Raw genomic sequence first — 21968 nt, 5'->3', positions numbered from 1 at the left:
ATAAGATGGCATGGGGGAAGGGGCATAAGACAGCATGGGAAAAGGGGCTCAGCTATGTAGCCGGCTGGGCTGTGCTGACTCCGCTGGGGTAATCTCATCTGGTGTGGGGTTGGGGTGGTTTGGTAACTTTTCTTTAGATACTTGTTCTTCATTTATCTCACATGCAGGCTTAGCCTCTACATCAAAACCCCTTCTTTTGCATATTTAAGCCTCTTAAACCCCAGCACATTAAAATGAACACAGAAAAAGAAATTATTTGTTGCTTTTCTTCGCTTCGACGGTTGGTTTAGCATAGTTTAGCATAGATTAGATTGCCTTAGAGGAGAGACAATTCTCCAAGTTGCCAATCAAAGCCATGCTCAAATTTTTCTAACTAGTTCCTAATCATTGTCAGTCCCTTCGCTCACATGCAGTTTAACACTCATAACATGCTATTAAATAAGACCTTTTACCATTTACCAAGAAGTTTATCAGTGGGCAGATTGCATGAGCAGATATCAGTGGACAGATTACATATATCAGTGGACAGATTACATGTCATGGGACATATTGGAGCTTGATGATTATTGGTTATTTTTATTGCATTTGTATAAATATTTAAGCTCCTTTATTGTCATAAAAAACCTTGTAAAGCCTTCTATGCTATTTTTTACATTTATTGTCATATGAAGCGCCTTGTAATAAACCCGACCATCCCCACCATTCACTATTTAATGAGTATCACTGGGATGCATAAGTGGATATCATGTGGGCTGCATAGAGGATGCATAAGTAGATATCAGTGGAACAGTTTTTAGTGGGTAGATTGCATCAGTTGGGTATCAGTGCACAGATATCAATGGATGGACAGATTACATGTCATCACGAAGATTGAAGCTTTATGACTAGAGGGCAAATCAATGGATGGACAGATTACATGTCTTCACGAAGATTGAAGCTTTATCACTAGACGACATTTTATATTACTGTAAAGCTTTATTGGCTAATTTTTTTACATTTGTACAAATATTTAAGACTTGTAAAGCCTTCTAGGCTATTTCCCACATTTATTGCCATATGAAGCCTTGTAAAGCCTTTTGGGCTATTTCCTACATTTATTGTATCAAGGGTTGTATATTGTACTTTACTTGTATGTATCTAAATTCTTCATTATCTTTTCTTGTAGGATTATGGAGCAACCAACTAATGTGGTGGCTATCCTAAATGACTCTGAGATCAAAGAATGGGTTTCTGATGTCACTTTGAATTTCAAAGGAAAGGAATATAGCTCCAATGGCTTTGGTAGGTGGACTCGATATCACATGGGCAGAAGAGCTTGGTTTCTTCATCAAAAGGAAAAGAGACTCTTTCTACTTATTTCAAAAAGGGAGTTCAATGGTGTTGAAGATCCATGGGATGCTACTTTCTTCAAAAAAGATATGACTTCAAGCCTTGTGGTAGGCATAATGATAGATCCAAAAGAGACCTTTGTGGATATTTTTACAAAGAGTTCAGATCTTGAAGTTGGCGGTATTCATATTGTTGTGTCAAGGAGAGACTCAAAGACCTTTGTGATGCCTCCTCCTCAACCATCAAAGTTTCCAGAGCTGCAAAGTGCATTGGAGACTCTTTCATATACTTGGGAGCAATTTCCTAGTGTGGTGGGAAAAAGGATGCATGCAAAGATAATGTTTGAGTACTTTCAGGATGCACAATATGCTCCTCATATTCAAGGATCTTCACATGAAGGAGATCAAAAAGCTCAGACTTCGATGCAGGGACAAGAAGAACAGGCACACTATCACAAACGTGTAGAACATGAGCACAAACTTCTAGAGCAAGAAATGGTGGATGTAACTAAGGATGATGAAACACAAGCCTTGAGTGCACGGGAATTAAAAAAATTGAAGAAGATCAAGGTCGATCCACTGCAGTTATGCTAGAAGCTCTTGCTAGCAAACCACGACGTGAAATGCAAAAGGCTAGTACTGCAAGAGCCATGGTTCCAAGCAGTACAAAAAGACATCGTCCCACTGTAGAGAGAGATAATGTGGATGAAAAATGGTTAAAAGAAGAGAAAGATGAAGAAGACTCAGAACCCGAGGTGGAAGATGATCAGGATCAACTCACATCAATCAAAAGTCTTAATCTGCGTCTTAATGAAGCAGTTACAGATGATGATGTGGGATATATCTGGGGTCAAAGGACGTGGTTTGTGAATGCCAAAGATGTGGAAGCTGTAGCTCTCTTTACTAATAGCCAAAGCCTTGATATATCCTATGCAATGCAAATATATGAGGCTTTGAGAGATGGTAAGAAACCTGTGGCAAGCAATGTGGTCTTGCACCCAGTAATGTTTTGTCCAATCAAAAATAGTTTTATGGATCAAATAACATTTACAGGGCCTACACATTTCGAGGAAACCTTCAGTCGATTCTTTAAAGACACTCTTAAAAATATTCCACATGAACAAGGCGAAGAGGCACAAGGTGAGAATATGCTAAAGGAAGCAAAGAAGGAATTTCTCCTTCATTGCAGATTCCAGCCCATTGATGGTCAACATTGGGCTTATGCTTGTAATCAGATCGCAAGGGAAGTAAAGGAGGTCAAAAGACTCACTCCAGAACAATTTGCAAATATAAGTTCATTCCATTATTATCCTGCAACAATCTGTATATTCAAGCATGAGATCAAGTATTTGATTGAGTCCGAAAGACTTAATCATTATGTCCATGGAAAGCATAAGATATCCTCAACATCAGAGGTCTTACAGAAGGCAAGAGTTATATGGACAACATTTGGTTCTCCAAATCCTAATTTGAAGCGAAAGGTCACAAAAGCAGGCGCCGACACACTCACGAACTTCTATACTTCTTTGAGTGTAGTTGTGCCTAGGGGAAATTTTTGCACTCCCTGCACACGGAGTCGAAACCAGAAGAGGTGGAGCTATGTCATGTTGATTCATGCCCAGTTCCGATAGTTCCTTTGACCGACATGAGAATTCCGGTGATTTTCACAAAGGCACAAGGTCAGACTTTTGCTCAGGTGCTGGTAGATGGCGGTTCGAGGGTCAATATCGTCACTTTGAAGACCTACCAAGAAATGGGCTCAATGGCTTGGGAGCCGGCATCCTTCTTAGTTTGCATGGTTAATCAATGCCAGGTTCAACCACTCGAAATCTTGCAAGTTGTTGTTCTAGAGGTGGCAGGCATATCATTCGTAGTGTCTTTTGTGGTGCTCAACATGGAAGCCGCAACACCAGAGTATAGCATCCTTTTGGGTAGGCCTTGGTTGCAGCAAGCGAAAGTCAAGCAAAATTGGGAGCAGAATGTCATTTCAATGCAGAGAGGAAAGAAGAAAGTGTAGGTCACAATGGGAGTGGCGGCACCATTGGCAAATGCGGTCCGACTTGTGTTGGTCAAGACAATGAACATGATGGACGGATTGGAGGATGCTGAGGAGGAAGCCTTTCTCAAGGCAAATCCGGAGTTGGTTCCTATCTTCACCATTGATGTGGAAGGCATTACAGACAGCTACATGCATCACAGTTGTCTAGCAGATGCAGTTAGCCCTATCCCGGAGGGGGAGTCCGAGCCCCAGCAAGTCATAGTAGAATTGGATATATGGGATCTCTTGCAGTAGGAGCGGGAATTTGAAGAATGAATGAGCACAGTCACACGCATTCAGGAGGATGCTCTCGATATGGTTTTTCTCGGAGCAGATGGTGCATCTAAACCAGTCAAAATCATCATTTTGTTGACAACTGAATTCCGTAGCGAATTCATTGCCCTATTGTGGGAATTTTCCTATGTGTTCGCCTGGGACTATGCAGATAGGAAGGGTCTGGATCCAAAGTTTTACCAACATGGGATTAACCTCAAACCAGATGTCATTCCAACCAAGATACAGAGGCATCGTATGAATTCGCACGTGGCCAAGCAAGTGTGTGAAGAACTGGAGCGCTTATTGCGGGTGGGATTCATCGCACCGATTGATAATCCAGAGTGGATTTCCCCTATTGTCATTGTGCCAAAGAAAAACAAGAAATTTTGGATTTGTGTCGACTATCGCAAGCTGAATGCGACCACAGTTCCTGATCCATTTCCCTTTCCCTATATGGATTCGTTGCTCGATGAAGTGGCAGGGCACGAGGTGTATCCTTCTTGGATGGATATAGCGGGTACAGCTAAATCCGAATGGTTACAGAAGACCAGGCCAAAATAACATTTATCACATCCTGGGGGGTCTATGTCTGCACAGTTATGTGGTTCGGATTGCGGAATGCTCCCTCGACCTTTCGGAGGGCAATGCAAGAGATCTTTGGGTCCTATTTGACAGATTTCATGAGGATTTTCCTCAATGACCTTAGTGTGTTCAGCACTTTTGAACGATAAGCACCTAGAGAAGTTGCAAAAATGTTTCCAATGATGCAAAGAAGTCTCCTTCAGTCTGAACCCTATGAAATGTGCATTCGCAGTCCATAGCAACCGACTCCTAGAGCATGTGATCTCGGCGGAAGGAATTGCGGTGGATCCAGATAAAGTGGCTGTAATTATGCAAGCCCCAGCACCAACGATGCCTAAGGAATGCTTGCGGTTCTTGGGCCAAATTCGATGGCATGGCAGACATCTCTGGTTCCTGGCTCACATGGCAATTTTTTTGAATGCATTGGCTCATGTGGAACCAAAGGCATTTGTGTGGACCGCAGAGTGCGACCAAGCATACCGGGGCAGCTGAAGATTTAGCTTTCTAGAGCATCGATGCTGCTATCTCCGGATTGGGAGAAGAATTTTCATGTGTTCGTGGATGCCTCAGATCAAGCCATTGGGAGAGTCTTGATGCAGGAAGATGCAAATAAGTGGTATCGCCCAGTCTACTACGAGCCGACGGCTCTTAACAGCCGAAAAGAATTATTTCATCACACGAAGCGGGAAGGATTGGGCATGTTCTACTCTATCAAGAAATTCCAGCATTATTTGTTAGGCCGACCGTTTATCTTCCATCTCGATCATTCCGCATTATCATATTTGGTGAGGCAACAAAGTCTTACAAGCCGATTGGCACGATGGGTGTTGCTCTTGCAAGAATATGACTTTGATGTCATTCATTGCCCGGGCTCGCAGCACGCGGTTACAGATTACCTTTCCCAACTGGAGTCTGGGGAGCTACCCACAACAGGAGTAGATGAATTCCCTAATGCGGAGCTAGCAGTGATTTTTCGAGCAGATCTGATCACGACAGAGGCCAAAGTCATCCTAGAAGGACCATGGTTGTGGTATGATAAGATGTTCTCATTCCTATCTACTGGCATCATGCCCAAATACATGAAGTGGGATCAGAGGAAATGTTTGGCATTGTGAAGCTGTTCCTTTGAAGTAGTCCTGGGACAGTTGTACCAACGACATTTGATGAAGGCGCTGTTGCGGTGTGTTCCACCTCATGAGTAGGGAGCAGTGTTAATGGAAGCCCATTGTGGGGTTTTGGGTGGCCATTTTGTGGGTGAAGTCACCGCAAAGAAAGTTCTGCAGGTAGGGTTATGGTGGCCGACCATACAAAAGGATGCTCGATGGTTTGCAAAAACTTGCGAACTTTGCCAACGGGTCAGACAGCCCACTAATCGAGACCGCATGCCACTTAATCCCATCTTGCCTCTAGAACCATTTCAAAAATGGGGTGTGTATTTCATTGGTCCATTCAAGCCCATAGCTACCCACACCCGGAATTACTACACTTTGGTAGCCACTGACTATTGCACCAAATGGGTGGAAGCTTGGGCCTTGCGGGACAACACCGCAAAATCGATCGCAAAGTGTCTATACCACGATGTGTTCACTCGGTTTGGGTGTCCAATTGAGATTGTCAACGACAAGGGGACTCATTTTGTCAACAAAGCCATCAAGCAGATGAATGCTTTTTATATGGTGATTCATAAGAAGTCTTCTCCCTATTATCCGCAAGCGAATGGACTGGCTGAGTCTACCAATCATACGTTCAAGAGGATCATGTCGCTACTGGTGAATGAGCACCGCACGGATTGGGATGAAAAGTTGCTGGCAGCACCATGGGCATACCGCACTTCATTCAAGGTGGCCACAGGGTTGACTCCTTTTAAATTGGCATTTGGGCTAGAAGCAATCACGCCAATTGAGCATATTGTTCCGAGTCTGAGGATTGCGGTAGAGGACAGGCTCCTTCCATAGGACTCTATGGTATTCCAGTTGGATGTTCTCAACCAATTGGATGATTTGCGGCTGGAGAGCTATTATCTCACCTTGGAGGTTCAAGCTAGGCGCAAGCCGAGGGTGGATTTGGCTCTAAGAAGAAACCTTTTGAGTGCGAGCAACTGGTTCCTCTGTTCAACACTCACCTTGGGAAAATGCCAGGGAAATTGAAATTGCGATGGTCGGGTCCGTTCTAGGTTTTTCATAATTGCGGATCGACATTGTTTTATCTTGCGGATTTGCAAGGGCACGTTCTTCCACATCTAGTTAATGGGTTTTGGCTTCGTTCATACCATCATGACAGCAATCTTCAATGCCCATTCCCCATCTCTAATGAGGTGCACATTTCTTGGGTTAAGGTGGAGGTGGTCGAGCCATCGCATGAGGACATGTGGCAGAAGGGTTCACAGCATGATGACAACAATCTTCTGCGAGATCCTAGCCTGGACGCCATGCAACTCACTGTCGTCAGGATGGGATATTGGCCATCTGAATTCCAACTCTTGCTTTGTTGTTTGCATGTCTCAGTTGCTTGCTACTTGCTTGTCATCGCACTTGCAGTTCTCTTGAGTGCATTTGCCTTCCAAATATCATCAACGTTCTTTGTTATCTTGGTTCTTCTCCATCTCGCCAGGGGATGGCTCATGCTCAATTTCTCCCTCTTCTTCCGTTGGTGTATATAGATTCTCAGTCGATTGATGCTCGTCTTCAGTGGCTACAGATTCGTAGTTTCTGCAATATCGATTGGCAGAGGTCATCCATCAGCCTCAACGCTTTGCTAGTAGTTGGCTGTAGGAACTGTTGTGGAGTTTTTGGATGAGCATCGGGAGCTGATTGTGCAATTGATTCATCAACGTCTTCTGCCCATGGATGGTGCGATGGTCATGCAACCAACGTGTACACCGACAGTGATGGAGGCGGAGCTTGGAGCTCCTGCTAGGGGCGAATACAAGCTAAGTGGGTGTTTGGATGGTCAAATGACGGACCTGTATCGCTGGATTCTCGAGTCGCTATTCTTGTAGGCCAAGACGTATACCATCACGCCTCGGACTCGAGGGATGATAGATGTTGCTAATGAGAGGACGGTGCCATGGGCACAAATCCTTAAGGAGCGGATTCATGTAGAGGCTTTATAGGTGGCAACTCGTTGATAAGAAGCAGACAGTCAATTCCAAGATTTGGGCAGGTTCTGGAGATTTTGTTTCCCATCCATTTGGAGTTGACAGCGCCTCGACGGTTGACTGCCTTGGTGCTAACTCTTACACCTGAGGGTCTTGCACAGGATGAAGCAAGGGATCTTCTGGTGAAGTGGCTATGAAACAATGACGAAAGAAGCCTCGCCTTAGCTAGGGGGTGGTGTCTCCCCTTGCACCTTCAACTCCGATACATGCTGGTGCTATGGGAGGTGTTTCCACTAGTGGGTTGGCGACGACGCAGATTGCTGTGTCTACACCGATGGCATTACTAGTCATGGTAGAGTGGGTGACGATGACTCCAATGTCTACTGCAGCGCTGATCCTAGACAATACTTTGGTGGTGGGAGATTTCCTGACGTAGCGGTGGATGGAGCAGCTTTAGCAAAGTACAACAACAACAATTGCAGCGACTACAACATCAGTGGCAGTCGCTGATGTGACAAGGGTGTTGACAGTAGAAGTGTTAACGATGATCTCAGAGTTTGCAGGTGTATCGCCAGTGTCTTCTACCGGGTTCAATTTTCAGTTTTGTTCACATTTGCTCGCGCAGATAGCTTCACAAATTGGTACGGGGGGAGAATCTACTAGGGTGACCAGTCTGGAGGCGAAAGTCACGCAGTTGCGCATGGAAAATGAATCTCTGCGAGGTCAGCAAGATTCGGAGGCACACAGCAGCTGCATGCGGAGTATGTGTCGAGCATGCATTGAGTAGGAGTTGCTACATCAACATACTACTGATGCACTAGCAGAATATTTGTGAGCTTTTCTGGGGAACGTGAGTGTTAACATGGAGCAAATGGGCTCGCTCCTGGAAGCTCTTCAGGGTGATGTGAGGGCAGAATGGGATAGGCAGGTGGTCAGATGGAGTGCGGCTGAAAATAGAAGCGTTTGACATGAGAAAAGTGTGGAGACGTGGGAAAAGCATGGAGATGTATTCAAAAACTCCATGGAAAGCACACATCAATCACCAATAGAATTCAAAAGAGAATGACATTTGAGAATATTCCCCTTCCATGTTTGCATATGGAACGCATATGAAGGAAAAGCAATCATAGCGCATATGCAACGTCCCATATGGGGAGCTTTCCAGCATGCTATTTCAAGAGCTTTGCCAACCAAACGCCTACACATGCAGCATCCATCTCAACACTTATGAGGTAGGAAGCAAGGCAGGACACCCAAACCCACCTTTGAAGCTCCTTTGCAATGTGGGCAGCCCACTATGGAAGGGAAGGAAGGAAGCAAGGCACTAATAGAGAAGAAGGGTGGTGGGAGATTGATTGAGTCTTCAGGAGCAAGGGTGGCAGGAGGGAGAGAATTTGCAGACTGTGGCTAAGGATTTGTGGCTACCGCTTTGCATGCAATGACTCTCCTCACGTGATGACAGTCGTCATTCTATGTGGTTGGAAGTAGTTCTCGCAACCTCCAAGTGGCAGTTTGTAGAGCGGCACATCAACACAACCAGTGGCAGTTTGTAGAGTGGCACGTCAACACAACCCATGGGATGGCAGTGTGGGGGGTACCCTCCCACCCAAACACTCATGTTTCTATGATGATGCATCCTCCAATGCTATGATGCTGCTAGATATGGGGACCTCTAGGCCCACCTTCGATGGCAGTCTGTAGACGCTATGGGGGAGGCCTCTAAGCACATACTCCTCGAAATGTTCTGATGAAAGAGGGGAATGTTAGATATAGCTAAATTATGAACTAATGGGGCATCACTAGATTTTAAGAGGTGAGTGGAACTTCACATTAAGGACAGGTCACACAAGGGAGGTGCTGAATGGGATGCTTGGGGTGAGATTTTCCAAAACAACACTTAGTTGACTCAATCGAGCTTGACTTGAAACTGTTTAGGTGGTCCACATGGAGAAAAATCGGAGTGAGTTCTATGCTAGAAGGTTAGATCGTTTCTACATTTTGGAGGAAGGTTAGTGGTCCCTTCAATGTAGAGTACATGGCTTCCTGTAGTTTATCAGATGACATACATGTCATATGGAGATTTTGCATTCCTCACAGAGTAGGTAGGTCGATGCACATCCCCTTAAAATTCGATAAGAGGCTTCTTTCTTTGAAAGAAATATGTGCCTCAGTGAGAAAGATTGGTGGTTGGACACACGTCCAACGAACCCCTATCAGAACTAGGACGCTGCCATCTAAAGAGTGTTGGTAGTGGTAAAGGAGGCGAACAAATAAACTCAGATGCAAAAGGAATGAGACTAGGGTGGCAATAATAGTGGTCAGACATTTCTTGCGAGTTGTTGTAGTCAATGCCCCTAATGACCCTATCTTGACAACACTTCTCATGGAGGTTGAAAGTGCAATGTAGGATCAGGAGCTTGGGGAAGTTGAGCAAGCTCATGTCAAGAGCAGGTAGACGTGCCTCGTCGCGCGAGACTACCCCTCTAAATTTTCTTCAAGTTTGTGAGGAGGAATCAGCAAAGTGAACTCATTGACAGGATGGTAGATTTCCAAGGGAATGTAAACCTTGTTGAGGATGGACAGAGGTCCCCCTTTAGAATGGATAACGGACATGAATGTGCAGTTGGTTCAAAGAGCAAATATCATGAGGTATTTGGGAGCTCGCCTTGAGCTACATGTGACTATGCACCAACGTTTCAACTAGTTTAAAGAAAGGATCAAGGCTAAGTTGAGAGTGTGGAATTGTATTTGCCTAGGCTGGAAAACAAGGTTCTTGTTCATCCATCATATTCTCTTGGTGTCTATCACCTATGTGGCATCTATCTGGTATTTCAATAAATCGCACTAGCAAGAGATTGATGGTGAGTATCATGCTTTGCTATAAGTTGAGGAGGGCGGGAAATATATCCCATGGGCACATCTGAAGATCCCAAATCTACAGATGGGAGCTTGGGTTCCCGAATATCAAATTGAGAAATGTGTCCCTAAATCTTCAAGTGCCATGCCCCTTGGGTGGAGATTGTGAAGTCCTTCATTGAAAAGGCCAAAACCAAAGGGGCCGATCATGGCTAGGGCTTTCATGGTATGATCGGTTGTGCTCCAACTCTCCCCTATGAATTGTGGGCTCCGATATGATGCAGGTCTGGTGCATGCATGGAAATTGTGCTTCAGGATTATGACATGGAAGGGAAGAGAAGGAATGAGGGGAGAGGCTAGCGTCCTAGAAAGCATTTGGTGGATCCCTTTGCTAATCATGACATAATTATGTATCTAATTATGTTGTGGTTAGCAAAGGGATCCACCACATGTTGAACTTAGAGATAGGGGTTAACGTGCTTGTAGGGTAGGGACTTCAGTCTTGCTACATATAGCACGGCCAAGGGCAGTGTGCTCATGAATTTGGACACTTTTTGTAAACACGTCTTTTTCTTTGCCGAAGCCGACCACCCCCAATCAACAACTTTTTTTTAAAAAACTAGTTGTTCTTAAAAAAGCTAACCAACTCACTTCTATTTGTGAATCTTTCTCCGAATTAAGAGAAAGATTTCTTTGGTTACATGGATATTTTGCACCAAACCCAAAGAAAATGGAGAATTTGAGGTCATATACATTCGGCACTCAACAGTTAAAAGCTTCCAATTTCTTGAACATTCAAGGCTATGCTCCATCCAAAAGAGTCATGGGCTTTCTTGCTATTAAGGAATATGGGGTTTGCAATCCTGAGCCTTATCGTACAACGAACAACCCTCTTTGGAAATCACTATCATTCTCCTTTGAGGTCCCAAGCAAAGGACCTTTTATGAACCTCAACTCTCTGTACATGACCCCCTTCAATTTTGACAACCACATCTCTCTAATGATGAATTTTATAGGGCTTGGCAATCGTTCAAAAAAGAGCTCACGACTTAGGGACAATTGTGGGACATGGGATCGATGACAAGAAACGTGAGATGGTACATGTAGCTTAAAATTGTAGAAGAGAGTTTAGAAAGCTCTAGCAAGGGGAAGTCCAATGGATAGGTGACTAAATTTTATTTTATGAGAAAGGGTGGGTATTGCAACTTAGTGCCTAACCCATTCATTCCTCAGGGTGACTTGTCACAGCTTATTTAGGCCTTCAACCAAAGATGGAAAGATATGATTATCATTTTTTTAAGAAATGTTAACTTAATGTATATGGGGAAAATGCATTCTAGAAAAAATATACTCTCATATGAGTCCATAGGACTTTAGACAATGTTAGAGGATACATGATTGATAAATCATATGGTAAATGCAAAAGATGCTGAGGAACAATAAGGATGTTTCACTTATTCATAGCATGCCTAAACGATTGAAATTTCTAAATGATAATCCTAATCCATACTACGGAACTAGTTAGTTGGCTTGTAATTTTACTAGATATGCCAACTAATTGGTAAGAGATCTATGGCTCTTTGGTTCATATAGTAGAGCAAGTGATAACCTTCAAGCTGATAACATGGTGATACTAACTCTAAAACTTAAATTTTTGCAATGGTTGAATAAGAAAGGAACATAATTATAACGCTGAAGTATGACCCTTCAATTGCACCAATAGATAAGAATGGTCTAAACCATGTTGGTTGTAGAGGGGATTAGGTTGCTATGATAATGGTTATATGGATGTCACCATAAACGCTTCTAGCTCCATGGCAAATCTCATTTATGTGTTTACTATATGTTTTCCCTAACATTTACTAATTGGAAGATTTTTGCTTTTCCCAAAGAACACTTCTCAAGTCACAAAATACTACTTCTAAAAACGCTTTGACATGACACAATATAAATTATCTTTTCTCAAATAACAAGAAAGATGTCTTACTTGCCTTAGAAGATGGACATCATCTCATAAAGGCTAACCTCATTGCAACATCTCAACGTCTTTACAACATCTGAGTTCTACAGGCATGCTAGATATGAATATTGATCTAGCATCATCATCAAGCAATGTTGGTTTCAAACTCGCTTCAAAAATAGCGTTAGATTCTTCAATTTCAAGCCAAAAGGAGATTTTGATAGAGACTTATTCTTTTACATTGTATTTATAAGGCCAAGGTGATGATAATAGCCGTTCCTAGGTGCCCTATCAAGGATGGCTAAGGCTCAATGATTTTCAAGGTCCAATAGGGTGATCTTTTGACCTCCTTGATGTTTGATTGCTTCTCTATACTAGAGGTTACTAACCATAGTTGGTGCTCAATCTAGAACATAGTACATACTAACGACCAAGAACTTGGTTATAAATTTTGATATGATTATCTTAACGAGAGCTAAGGTGGTATGTGAAAGGCTAATTTAGTGCCATTCTCTGCTCGGTGAGACCTTACCTCATAAGAAAAGGGCATAATCACAAGGCATACACTTTTCGAGTATAGGTCTCAACGAGTAGATGGTGTGTAGGAAGACTTCAAGAGATAAAGAAGGGGAAAGAGAGAGAGAGAGAGAGAGAGAGAGAGAGAGTCAACCACTTTAAAGTCCATCCTTGAAGGTAATGAAGAGAAGCCAAGTATCAACATATTGTCCAATAGCTAAAATGCACTTTCCAAAATTATAAAAATGCCTAATTTTTGCTTTGCGCAATTTGAAACGTTGCTAAGGCTACTTAAAGAGCAAGCCGAAAACATTTGAATATGTAAAGACTTCTTTAGCTCACTAGATATGGACTTTGGGGAAGGTGACTTATCTTCTTAAACACTTTGTTCTCCCTTGGATATGCATTCCTACATGAGATATGGACAACTTCTTGCGCTCTGTATTTCCTCATTTGGATATGCAAGTTAGGAGGCATTTCGATATTGGATACTAAGCCAACCAAACCAAGAAAAAAATTTGACCTAGATTAACATTGAAAGGACGCATTGCTTGAACAATCACCATGCTTGAACAATCACTATGGAGTTGTGCCAAATTCTTTTGCATATGGGGCATTGCTTAAGCATCACCATGCCTTTGTGCCATAACACCAATGGCGATATATATTTAACACATGAGATCCACTTGCATGCCTATGTAAATGATGCGCAAAACATATATAGGCAAGGAGACGTATAAAGCACCGCAGTGGATGAAGGTAAGAAAGGACGGCAAATAGCCTGATGGCGATTGACATGTGGAGAGTGACTGTGATGGGAAAAAACACGGAGTGTCCTCCAATGTATCAATAGAATTCGAGAATGCTTTAAGGGCCGACGACCGTTACCGGGGATATCTTCTTTTTGAAAGAGAGAAATCTTGTTATGTTTATAGGCTTGGTGACCGTCACCAAGAAGTGATAGGTTCTACCGAATGAAGAGTTGCCAGAAGGTGAGCTGATCTTTTCTCAAGATGAGTGGCGACAAAGGATTTGGAGCTGACCCATCACGTCGTCATCTGATATAAGATATTCTACACTTGAGAAGCTTTCCCTTGACAGCAAAAAGGGGCTTCTTTGCAAAGTAGTATATGATAGGAAGGTCCCACTCAGCACCCAAGGATTCCGAATATTGGGCGGTAAAAGTAGGCTTGCAGTTGAGTATGTCCAAGTCTAAAAAACACAAACGTGGCTCCCATGATATGCTCCTTCTGAACAAAGTTCCTTGTGGGTCTTCCTTACGTACTACTTACCTATTGTACACCCTCAGGGCTTATGTGAAAAATTCCGGCTTGACAAGCTACGACTTGGCTACGTCTTGCCTACCTGTTTGTGATTTTGACGTGTCCCTTCCATGGCTATCTGTTCATAAATGACGATAGGAACAGTCAGGAGTGAACCAACCCGGACACCAGCCCCCAAAAGCCACTTTAAGCACAGTACACCAGGATGTAAGGGGGCAGGAACAAGTAAGAGCTTCATAGGTACTTAGAAAAAACATTTTAAGCGCACAGTGCTCATCAGGTGGAACGGGGTAGCAACATAAGAGCTTCGCAGGCACATAGATTTTGTAAAGTTTAAGATTATGGATAGAAAAGCGAACATACATATACTCCGTGACGGACTGCATTCATAGAACATGAACTTGTATCAATATTGCATCAGAATCTGATAAAGCTCAGACGTTGGGAGTCCAATGAATCACTTTGTTGTGTTACGTAATGATGCACAGTAGTTAGTCGGGTGCTTGCCACCATACAAAGAGGCCTAGTCAAAAGGCCTTAAGAAAGAGCCCACGACATTCTGAGTGGACAAATCCAGACAGTAGACAATTCCCAAATCCCAATGTAAAAGCATAAAAGGGGGCCGATGGGATTGCACAATATGGGCAGAGTGCTGTGTGGAGCAGGCAAAATGGAACCAGGATAAAAATTATTCGCTTCCGAAGAAGCGATTAAGAGTTCGAGAGAGAGGCAGGCAGGCATATATTGACATGACAAGCAGCCAACAAAGGAAGCAGAGGAGCTCTGAAGGGCAACTCTGCACTCTATCTGTCAAAGCTCGGAGGCAGAGTCCATTACGGAGGGGAAAACACCCAGAAATATGTATAGGAGATGGAGAAGCTTATTGCCAAGATGAAGCAACAATGAGTCCCCTGTCAAGCCAATCAAGGTGGAGAGCTCCCGAGTCATCCCTGAGCTTGTAATTCTGCGAATATTGCTGAAGGAGTTCCTTGATGCTTCCCTTGATGTATGAGCTTATTGGATATGGCCGGAAGCCTGCCATGCTCATCCGAGCTCGCCATTTCCCTGCCATTTCATACCTCTCCACTCTCTCTGATTCATCGCAAGCTACTATGTTCACAACCTGCCTCGCCAACCAATGCTGCTCCGCATTCACACGGTCCCTGCTATCCCTCGGGAGGACCGCATCCAACGAATCGAACACTGCGCTGAAATAGCTCACTGCCTCCCCCACCCGTGGAACGAACGGTGCTGTGTTCGTGTTGGCTTCGTGCTCCACCAGCGTCACCACCTTCGGTCCCATCGACTTCACCATCCTCAGCAGTCGATCCCGTGGATTTGTGGTGCTCACGCTCTCGTCCGCCATGCGATGCAGCTGAAAGGCGAAGTTCACTGCCAATGCCTCCCCCACCTTGCTCTCCAACATCCATCGCTGCACCTGGGAGGCCTCCATTGCTACGGGATTAAACTCGAAAGGTACTCTGGCTTCCTGAGCCATTTCTTTGAGACGCCATCCCACAGCTTCCAAACCTCCCGCCGGACTGGTTGAGGACTTTGGGTCGCCCACCCCTGTGAGACGTACCTGCAGCAAGGAACAAAATTTGTCAGAACTAGACTGAATTTGCCAAGCAGATATGACAAAAACATGCTTGATCGACGAGATTTTGCAGCGTATAGCGCGGGAAACAGGATCAAGATCAGTTCTGTCGTCTGATCACAAAAAGCTTCCAGTTTGCATTCATCTGCACTTCCCATCCATACGGACATAGGAACGTTCCACCACTTACATGAGGAGGACCTCCCGGGCGCCCCGCAAGAGCCCCAATTAGCAACGGCCACTGGTTGCCCTGCCCGATATCGAAGTCGATTATGTGAATCTTGGATTCATTCTGCAATGCCTCGGCAATAGCTCCGTTGGCTGCGATATAACCGAATTTGAAGAAAGGACAGTACTGATACAGGACCTGTGCGGCAGAATGGACCTCGGCAGCAGAGGGGTCCTTAAATTTCAAGACGTTGCCGTCGCCTCGCCTCAGGAATTCAACCTTAGCGGCAAGGCCATCTACCATGTAAGCCGCTAAGCGTTGCATAGGATCACCGTATATTGAGACGGATTGCTTCAGCGAGGTCAAAATGCTGCTAGCGAGCTCCAAATCCTCCTCATCAATGGCTTGCGCGCATGATCGTAATAGCTGCTTGGGCTGACTTGTGGCATCCGCGGTGGCATGGAGGGACTGGACTGCCGGAGCATGCTGCTGGGAAAAGGCAATTCTTTGAACAGTCCCTGCGGAAGAGTGCTCCATTCTGCTGCTGCTACAAGTAATTGTGGATTGTTCGATCAAAACTTGCGATGCAGACTCGACAGTCGGCGCGGGAAGAGAGGAGCTCTCAGCTGAGAGGAGGTCTTCGATTACATCTGTCCAGTCTCGTTCAGGGGGTTCTGCTGGGATCAGGGGCAGCTCCGCATCGAAAACGGAGCTGGCAAGATCGGAGTCATCTCCCAAAAGCTCTCTTTCCAAATCCTCCAGCGTCCGCTTCAGGCGCTTGGATTCTTCGTTGCCCCTGCAGCCATCTTCTTCCGGGTCGACGGACGAGCGCCCACTCCCATTGGCGTTGCTGCTACCGGTCAGGAGGGGGCTCTGGAAGGCCGCAGGGCCTCTGACGATGGGCAGGTCGGAGAAGTGCACGTCTCTGTTGAAAGTGGCGGCGGGAGCTCTGTAGGAATCGGTGTGGTAGAAGGAGGGGGAGCTGGGCAAGAATGAGGGCTGGCTGGGTCTGGGGCGCTGGGTAAGGCTATGGCTCTGGAAGGAGGGATCAATCTGGAGGAAGCGATGGTGGAAGGGAGGGGCAGAGGAGGATGAAGGGCTGGAGTCAGAGAAGGCGAGGGTGGAGGATTCTTGGGGGGAGAGGGGGGAGGGGGGCGGGAGGCGGAGGGAGAGGGAGCGGGAGAGGAGCTGGCGTTGGTGGGAATGGAGTTTAAGGGAGAGGAGGGAGGAGGAGAAGGGATCAAAGGGGGGGGAAGGGGAGGGGAAGGGAGGGAGGCAAGAGGCTGAGGAAGAGGAGGAGGAGGGAGGAGGGGGGTGGTGATGGTGGTGGTTGTTCATCGGGGGGAAAGGGTGGCGATGGAAGGGAGCAGGGGAAGGAAGCAGGGGAGGAGGAAGAAGAGGAGCTGAGGAAGAAGCAGCTGAAGGAGGTGCTTTGAGAGAGATGGTGCCTAAATCAGGCCTGTATTGCACGCTGCTCATGTCTCTTCTTCCCCACTTTGTGCCCACTACTCTGTTGTTGTTGTTGCTGCTGCTGCTGCCTCGCCCTGACGAAGACGATGAAGATGAAGAATCCAAGGAACTTACCAAGGACATTGCTCCCCTGCCCCCCCCCCCCCCCCCCCCCCCCCTTCTTCTCTATCCCTTCCTCCTCTCCTCCTTCTGCCTCCCCATCCTCCCCCTCCCCTCGCTTCGTCCCTCCCGCATCACCCTACACACCCAATTGCAGACGGGAGACGCAAGGGCTCAACGAAGCCAAAATTGCAACGCCCCCTGCGAAAGAGAGACAGAGACAGACAGACAGACAGAGAGGCGCACACAAACACAGCCACAATGTCAAAACCTCAGGCTATGGTGAGCCAAAAGGAGCAGCTGCAAGCAGCAGACGCAAGGACGCAACGAGAGAGAGCGAGGCGTACACCAGACGAAGCCACAATGGCTACTAGGCTATGGCGAGCCCAAAAGACGCAAGCAAGCAACTCCCGCAGCAGCAAAGTACCGCTACCACAGACGAAGTCAAAAAGGGCGGATTGAGAAATGCAAACCAAGGGGGGGGCTCGCAAGTGCCTTCTTGCGTGCGCTGCCGGGGGGACACGTGGGCTCGATGACGTGGGCACCGCAACGGGGCCCCGGTTGATGGACACGCCAGCGTCGCGACTCCGGTCGCGAGCCGACTTGGCGGGGGCCAGCTAGCCGCATTTTCCTCAACCAGTGACCCCTTGAGAAGGCGTCCTTGGGTTAAGTGAAAATGCGACTTGGCCGCGGGCCCCGGGGCCCGAGCCCGATGCCGCCTCGCCCGCTGACGCCCTTCTTCCGACAGCGACGCCAGCGGCTGCATCCGTGACCGTACTCCTTCTCCGCTCCACGTTTTCCCATATCTCACGTGGACACTTATGTGACCCCCTTCTCCTGCGCCATGCCGCAATGCCCGGTCGACGTGGCCCGCAGGGGTACACATCCCGCTGCCAGCGAAGCAACGCGGCCCCTCCTCCGACCGCGCCACCCAGTTCCCCGTCGGCCACGCCCTTTGGCGCGTCATCGACCACGTCGCCGCGCGGCAGTCAGTCAGATCGAGTTCAGCGGTTCAGTCGATCGGTCATCATCTTCTGTCCGCCCCAGTTCCGCTACTCCGCTTCCCAGATTCCCAAATTTTTGGCATCCAGCCTGTTGTAGGCCGCCACGAGAGCAAGGACCCTGCTTTGTAGCTTTCGCCCGCGCGGCATCCACGTAACGCGTTGCCACCGAATCACCATCTGTTTCGAACACACAGCTCGCATTCCGATCGTCCTGGCAATTCGAAATGGACCCCTTTTTCCCAGAATCCTAGCCCCAACCCCTGGATCGTGCGCCTGGCCATCAATGTCCCCGTCCGCCTTGCCCTCCTAGCGCACGGCACCTTTGCGCCTTTTCCCACAGGCACGGGTTAACCTAGGCCCTAGGGACGTCTTCGTCATCCTTGGGGTTTCCTAACTCCATCTAACTAATTGCAGTTGGACAACCTAGCATCAAATCATCGTCCATCCTCGTCATCCTCAACGCCTATAAGCTTAGCACCTTGTCTTCGTGTGAGAAGAGGTTGGTAAGAGTCCATTCACATTCATGATGATTTCTAGGAAGTGAGGCCCATTTCATAACAAGGTCCAATCTCATGGCACCTTCCAACAATTTGTATAACCCATGAGATATCTCTAGTTTTACCGGAGGTCCAAACCACAAAAATCATCTTCGAAGAACAATACATTGACTTGGAAATTGCTACAATCCACATGTTAAGAGTCAGAAATACATCTAAAGGAAATTTGTTTTCATGCAAATAGAAATACATCAACGATTCTGATATTCGAAAGAACTATAACACTAAAATTGGTAGCCCAACATAAGGTTGAGACAACAAAAAGATACAACCAATGAAAGCCAGGGAAAGTAAGGTTTGTATAAAATAGCCCATGAATGATCACTCGAGCATAGTAGAATCAAAGGGCATATTTGCTTACAATAGAAGGAAAATTTTGGCATGGATCCCCCCCCCCCCCCCCCCCCCCCCGAGGTTGAAAAGTTATACCTGTCATAGTATGCAATGCTAGGCCCCCATTTAGGCAAATGAAAGTATGTGTCTTTTTAGTAAGGGACTTCAAAGAGAAAGAATGTATGAGTTCCCATGGCCCTCCATTTCCAACAAGGCAACCTAGAAAAATATTATTGCTTTAATGGGCGAGTTCTTGTCCTCTATGTATGTTGAACGGCATTTCTACTCGAAATGTGGCACCATGAACTCCGGAACACACATCATTCCTCTAATATTTTTCATTCCCAAGTAGGATGACAGTGATCTCTTGCTACTGCTAATGTACATGTAGGAGCCTCTCATGGATCAATGATGGTGACCACTCTTTCAAGAAGGCCAAGCTACTCATCGGGGGGGTGATCCTAAACTCAACAAGGAACTTTGAACTGGCTCTCTAAAATTACCATTGACTCCTTCAAACTACTAGGCATCATCTTAGGATCAATATAGCACGTAGTTCTCAATGCATGATTGGCACCTCTATGTGGCCAACATCACAACTTGTAGCATGCCATGGCGGGGTTGTGCATTGCACTTGATACTAACTAAAGGGGGGTATCATGTTCATCGTTTCTAGCAAAGGAAGGGCAATTAGTTCTGAATACTTGTTAGAGGGAAATGTGCAATAATAGGAGTTCATAGGCACTCCTTCAAACTACTAGGGGTCATCCCTAAGATCAATATAGCACGTAGTTCTCACATGATTGGCACCTATATGTGGCCAACATCTCAACTTGTAGCATGCCATGGCAGGGTTGTGAATTGCATTTGATACTAACTAAAGGGGGATATCATGCTCATCGTTTCCAACCAAGGAAGGGCAATTAGCTCTGAATACTTGGAGGGAAATGTGTAACTATAGTAGTTCATAGGCTCTTAGAAATGAAGGGAACACTTAGTTTCATGAGTACCATCAGCCCTTTCAATGATACTGGCATACTTCTAATTTTCCAATCGATTTTCCAACAAATCATGGAGTGAATGTGACTCTAACACTAGGATCCTCATATAAATGTCATCTCAAGAATGCCCTTGAGACCTATCTTTCTTGGAGTAACTCATTGGTTGGGTTACTAAAGGCTTCATTGAGTACCGATTGGGTGGTGTTTTTGCCTAGCAATGAAATACGCATGTGTTCTTCTCTATAGAATGAAATATCTTTCTCACCCTTGTATATTGTGTTTGAAGAAGGACAGACAAAGAGAGTGAAAGGGACTAAATTCGAGCAGGCCTTCAATGAGGCAGGAGTGACAAAAGCCCTACGTTTGAGACCACACGTTGTAGCAGGTGGGGTGTCCAAAAACAAGCAAGAGATGGGGTTGTTGGTTTAGGCAATTTGCTTGTGGACTTTATCTGTTTGTGTGGCCTTTTGCAATCTCAAGTAACGGGCAAGTCATTTCGATGGTCACCCTCTCTTAAACCTTTCATTTTTGGGAGGGTTGTAAGCTTTTTGCCCAAGTTCATGCATGGCCGGGTCGTTTGTGACTAAATTTGGCGTAATGTGAGCTACACGTGAATACATCCATAGCAATGGCCTTCCATTTTTTTTTTGGGCAAAATGATGGCATTTGATAATATGTTAAAAAAGAGAGGATATAAAATAAAGTAGTCTACTTCGTATATGTACATTAGATCAACCAGACAAAAACTATGAACTTCTGTCGAAAAGGAGAGACTAGCTTTAAACCAACAGCTTAACGACCATGGGAAATTTTTGATTTTTGTCCCCCCAAGAACTTTGAAGCTCATCCAAAACGTCATCTTGAAGCAATATCATTAGCTTGCCTTTTTTAAAGACCACATTAACATGTATGCTAAATGTGGGAGCATAGTTCAATCTTTGATGCAATGGCGTTAGAAAGATTGGAAGAAAGCGGGCAAGCAAAGTCCCAAACGTTCAAAGAAAACCAAGGTTTTAATGGCAAATTTTGGAAAGTATTAAGCTTTTAAACCTGCAAATTTCAAGTCATGTTAAAGTTTGAGAAAAAGCCTTGAAATTTGTAAACTTCAAAGTTTTAAGAAAAATGCTACTGTTGCGCTGAGGCACTGTTGCGTTAGATATAAAGGCCATAAAAACTGGCAGGCGTCCGTGCGCAGCTGCAAAAAACCTGGCTTGTACGAGTGCCCAGTTTTCACTTCAAACTTCAGAGGGAATAGGGACTCGGCAGGCTTTTCAAGTTTGGCCCCCCCGTCCCCAACCCCAACCTCGCAACCCCAACTCCGATCCAATTTTTGTCCCCACTCCCACAAAAAAAGGAACATTTCCCGCTTTGAAAAACCAGCAAGCCGCAATAACAGAACGTCGATTCCCGTCCTGCCTGTGATTGTCACAACTCATCATACTCAACCGACTACCTACCATCCCCGGACAGAACAACTTCCGATGCACTGCGCTGTAAGCCACACGCCATTAAAACCAGTCTTTCATTTCACCCCTTGTTTTCGATCTTGCTATGATCTATCTATCGTTCCGCTCTGCGCCTTTTTCCCTCCCGCCGCCCGCGTACTTTTGGTTCATTCGAGGCTCGCTCAAAAAAGCTCACCGCAAGAAACGTCTTTTGCTGTGAGAGGCCCGAACCTTCTGTGCCTTCCCTTTCTTTTTATCAGTTTTCTCTCGCCTTGCTCCATGTTTGAAGAAATTTGCAGGACTCCGAAGGAGCTCAATGCCTGAACAGGACTTCTTTTCGCATTTAGTTTACCATGA

The 21968-nt window shown here is 45.7% G+C and overlaps 1 protein-coding gene across 1 annotated transcript; it reads right to left on the bottom strand.

Moving 5' to 3' along the window:
• Positions 1-14290: 14290 nt before the first annotated feature.
• Positions 14291-17707, bottom strand: LOC147881791 (scarecrow-like protein 5). Its single transcript, XM_087401670.1, has 2 exons — positions 15724-17707; positions 14291-15518 (listed from the first exon to the last, which is right to left on the bottom strand). The coding sequence occupies exons 1-2, from the start codon at positions 17293-17295 to the stop codon at positions 14817-14819; spliced, it is 2274 nt and encodes a 757-aa protein (XP_087257796.1). The 5' UTR covers positions 17296-17707; the 3' UTR covers positions 14291-14816.
• Positions 17708-21968: the final 4261 nt, after the last annotated feature.

The sequence above is a fragment of the Dipteris shenzhenensis genome, chromosome 30 (genome assembly GCF_047967505.1).
Source record: "Dipteris shenzhenensis isolate YYH24624 ecotype China chromosome 30, Dip_SZ_1.0, whole genome shotgun sequence".
In the NCBI taxonomy this organism is placed as follows: domain Eukaryota; kingdom Viridiplantae; phylum Streptophyta; class Polypodiopsida; order Gleicheniales; family Dipteridaceae; genus Dipteris; species Dipteris shenzhenensis.
Note: the sequence above shows the minus strand (reverse complement) of the source record. Positions and strands in the feature narration are given on the sequence as shown.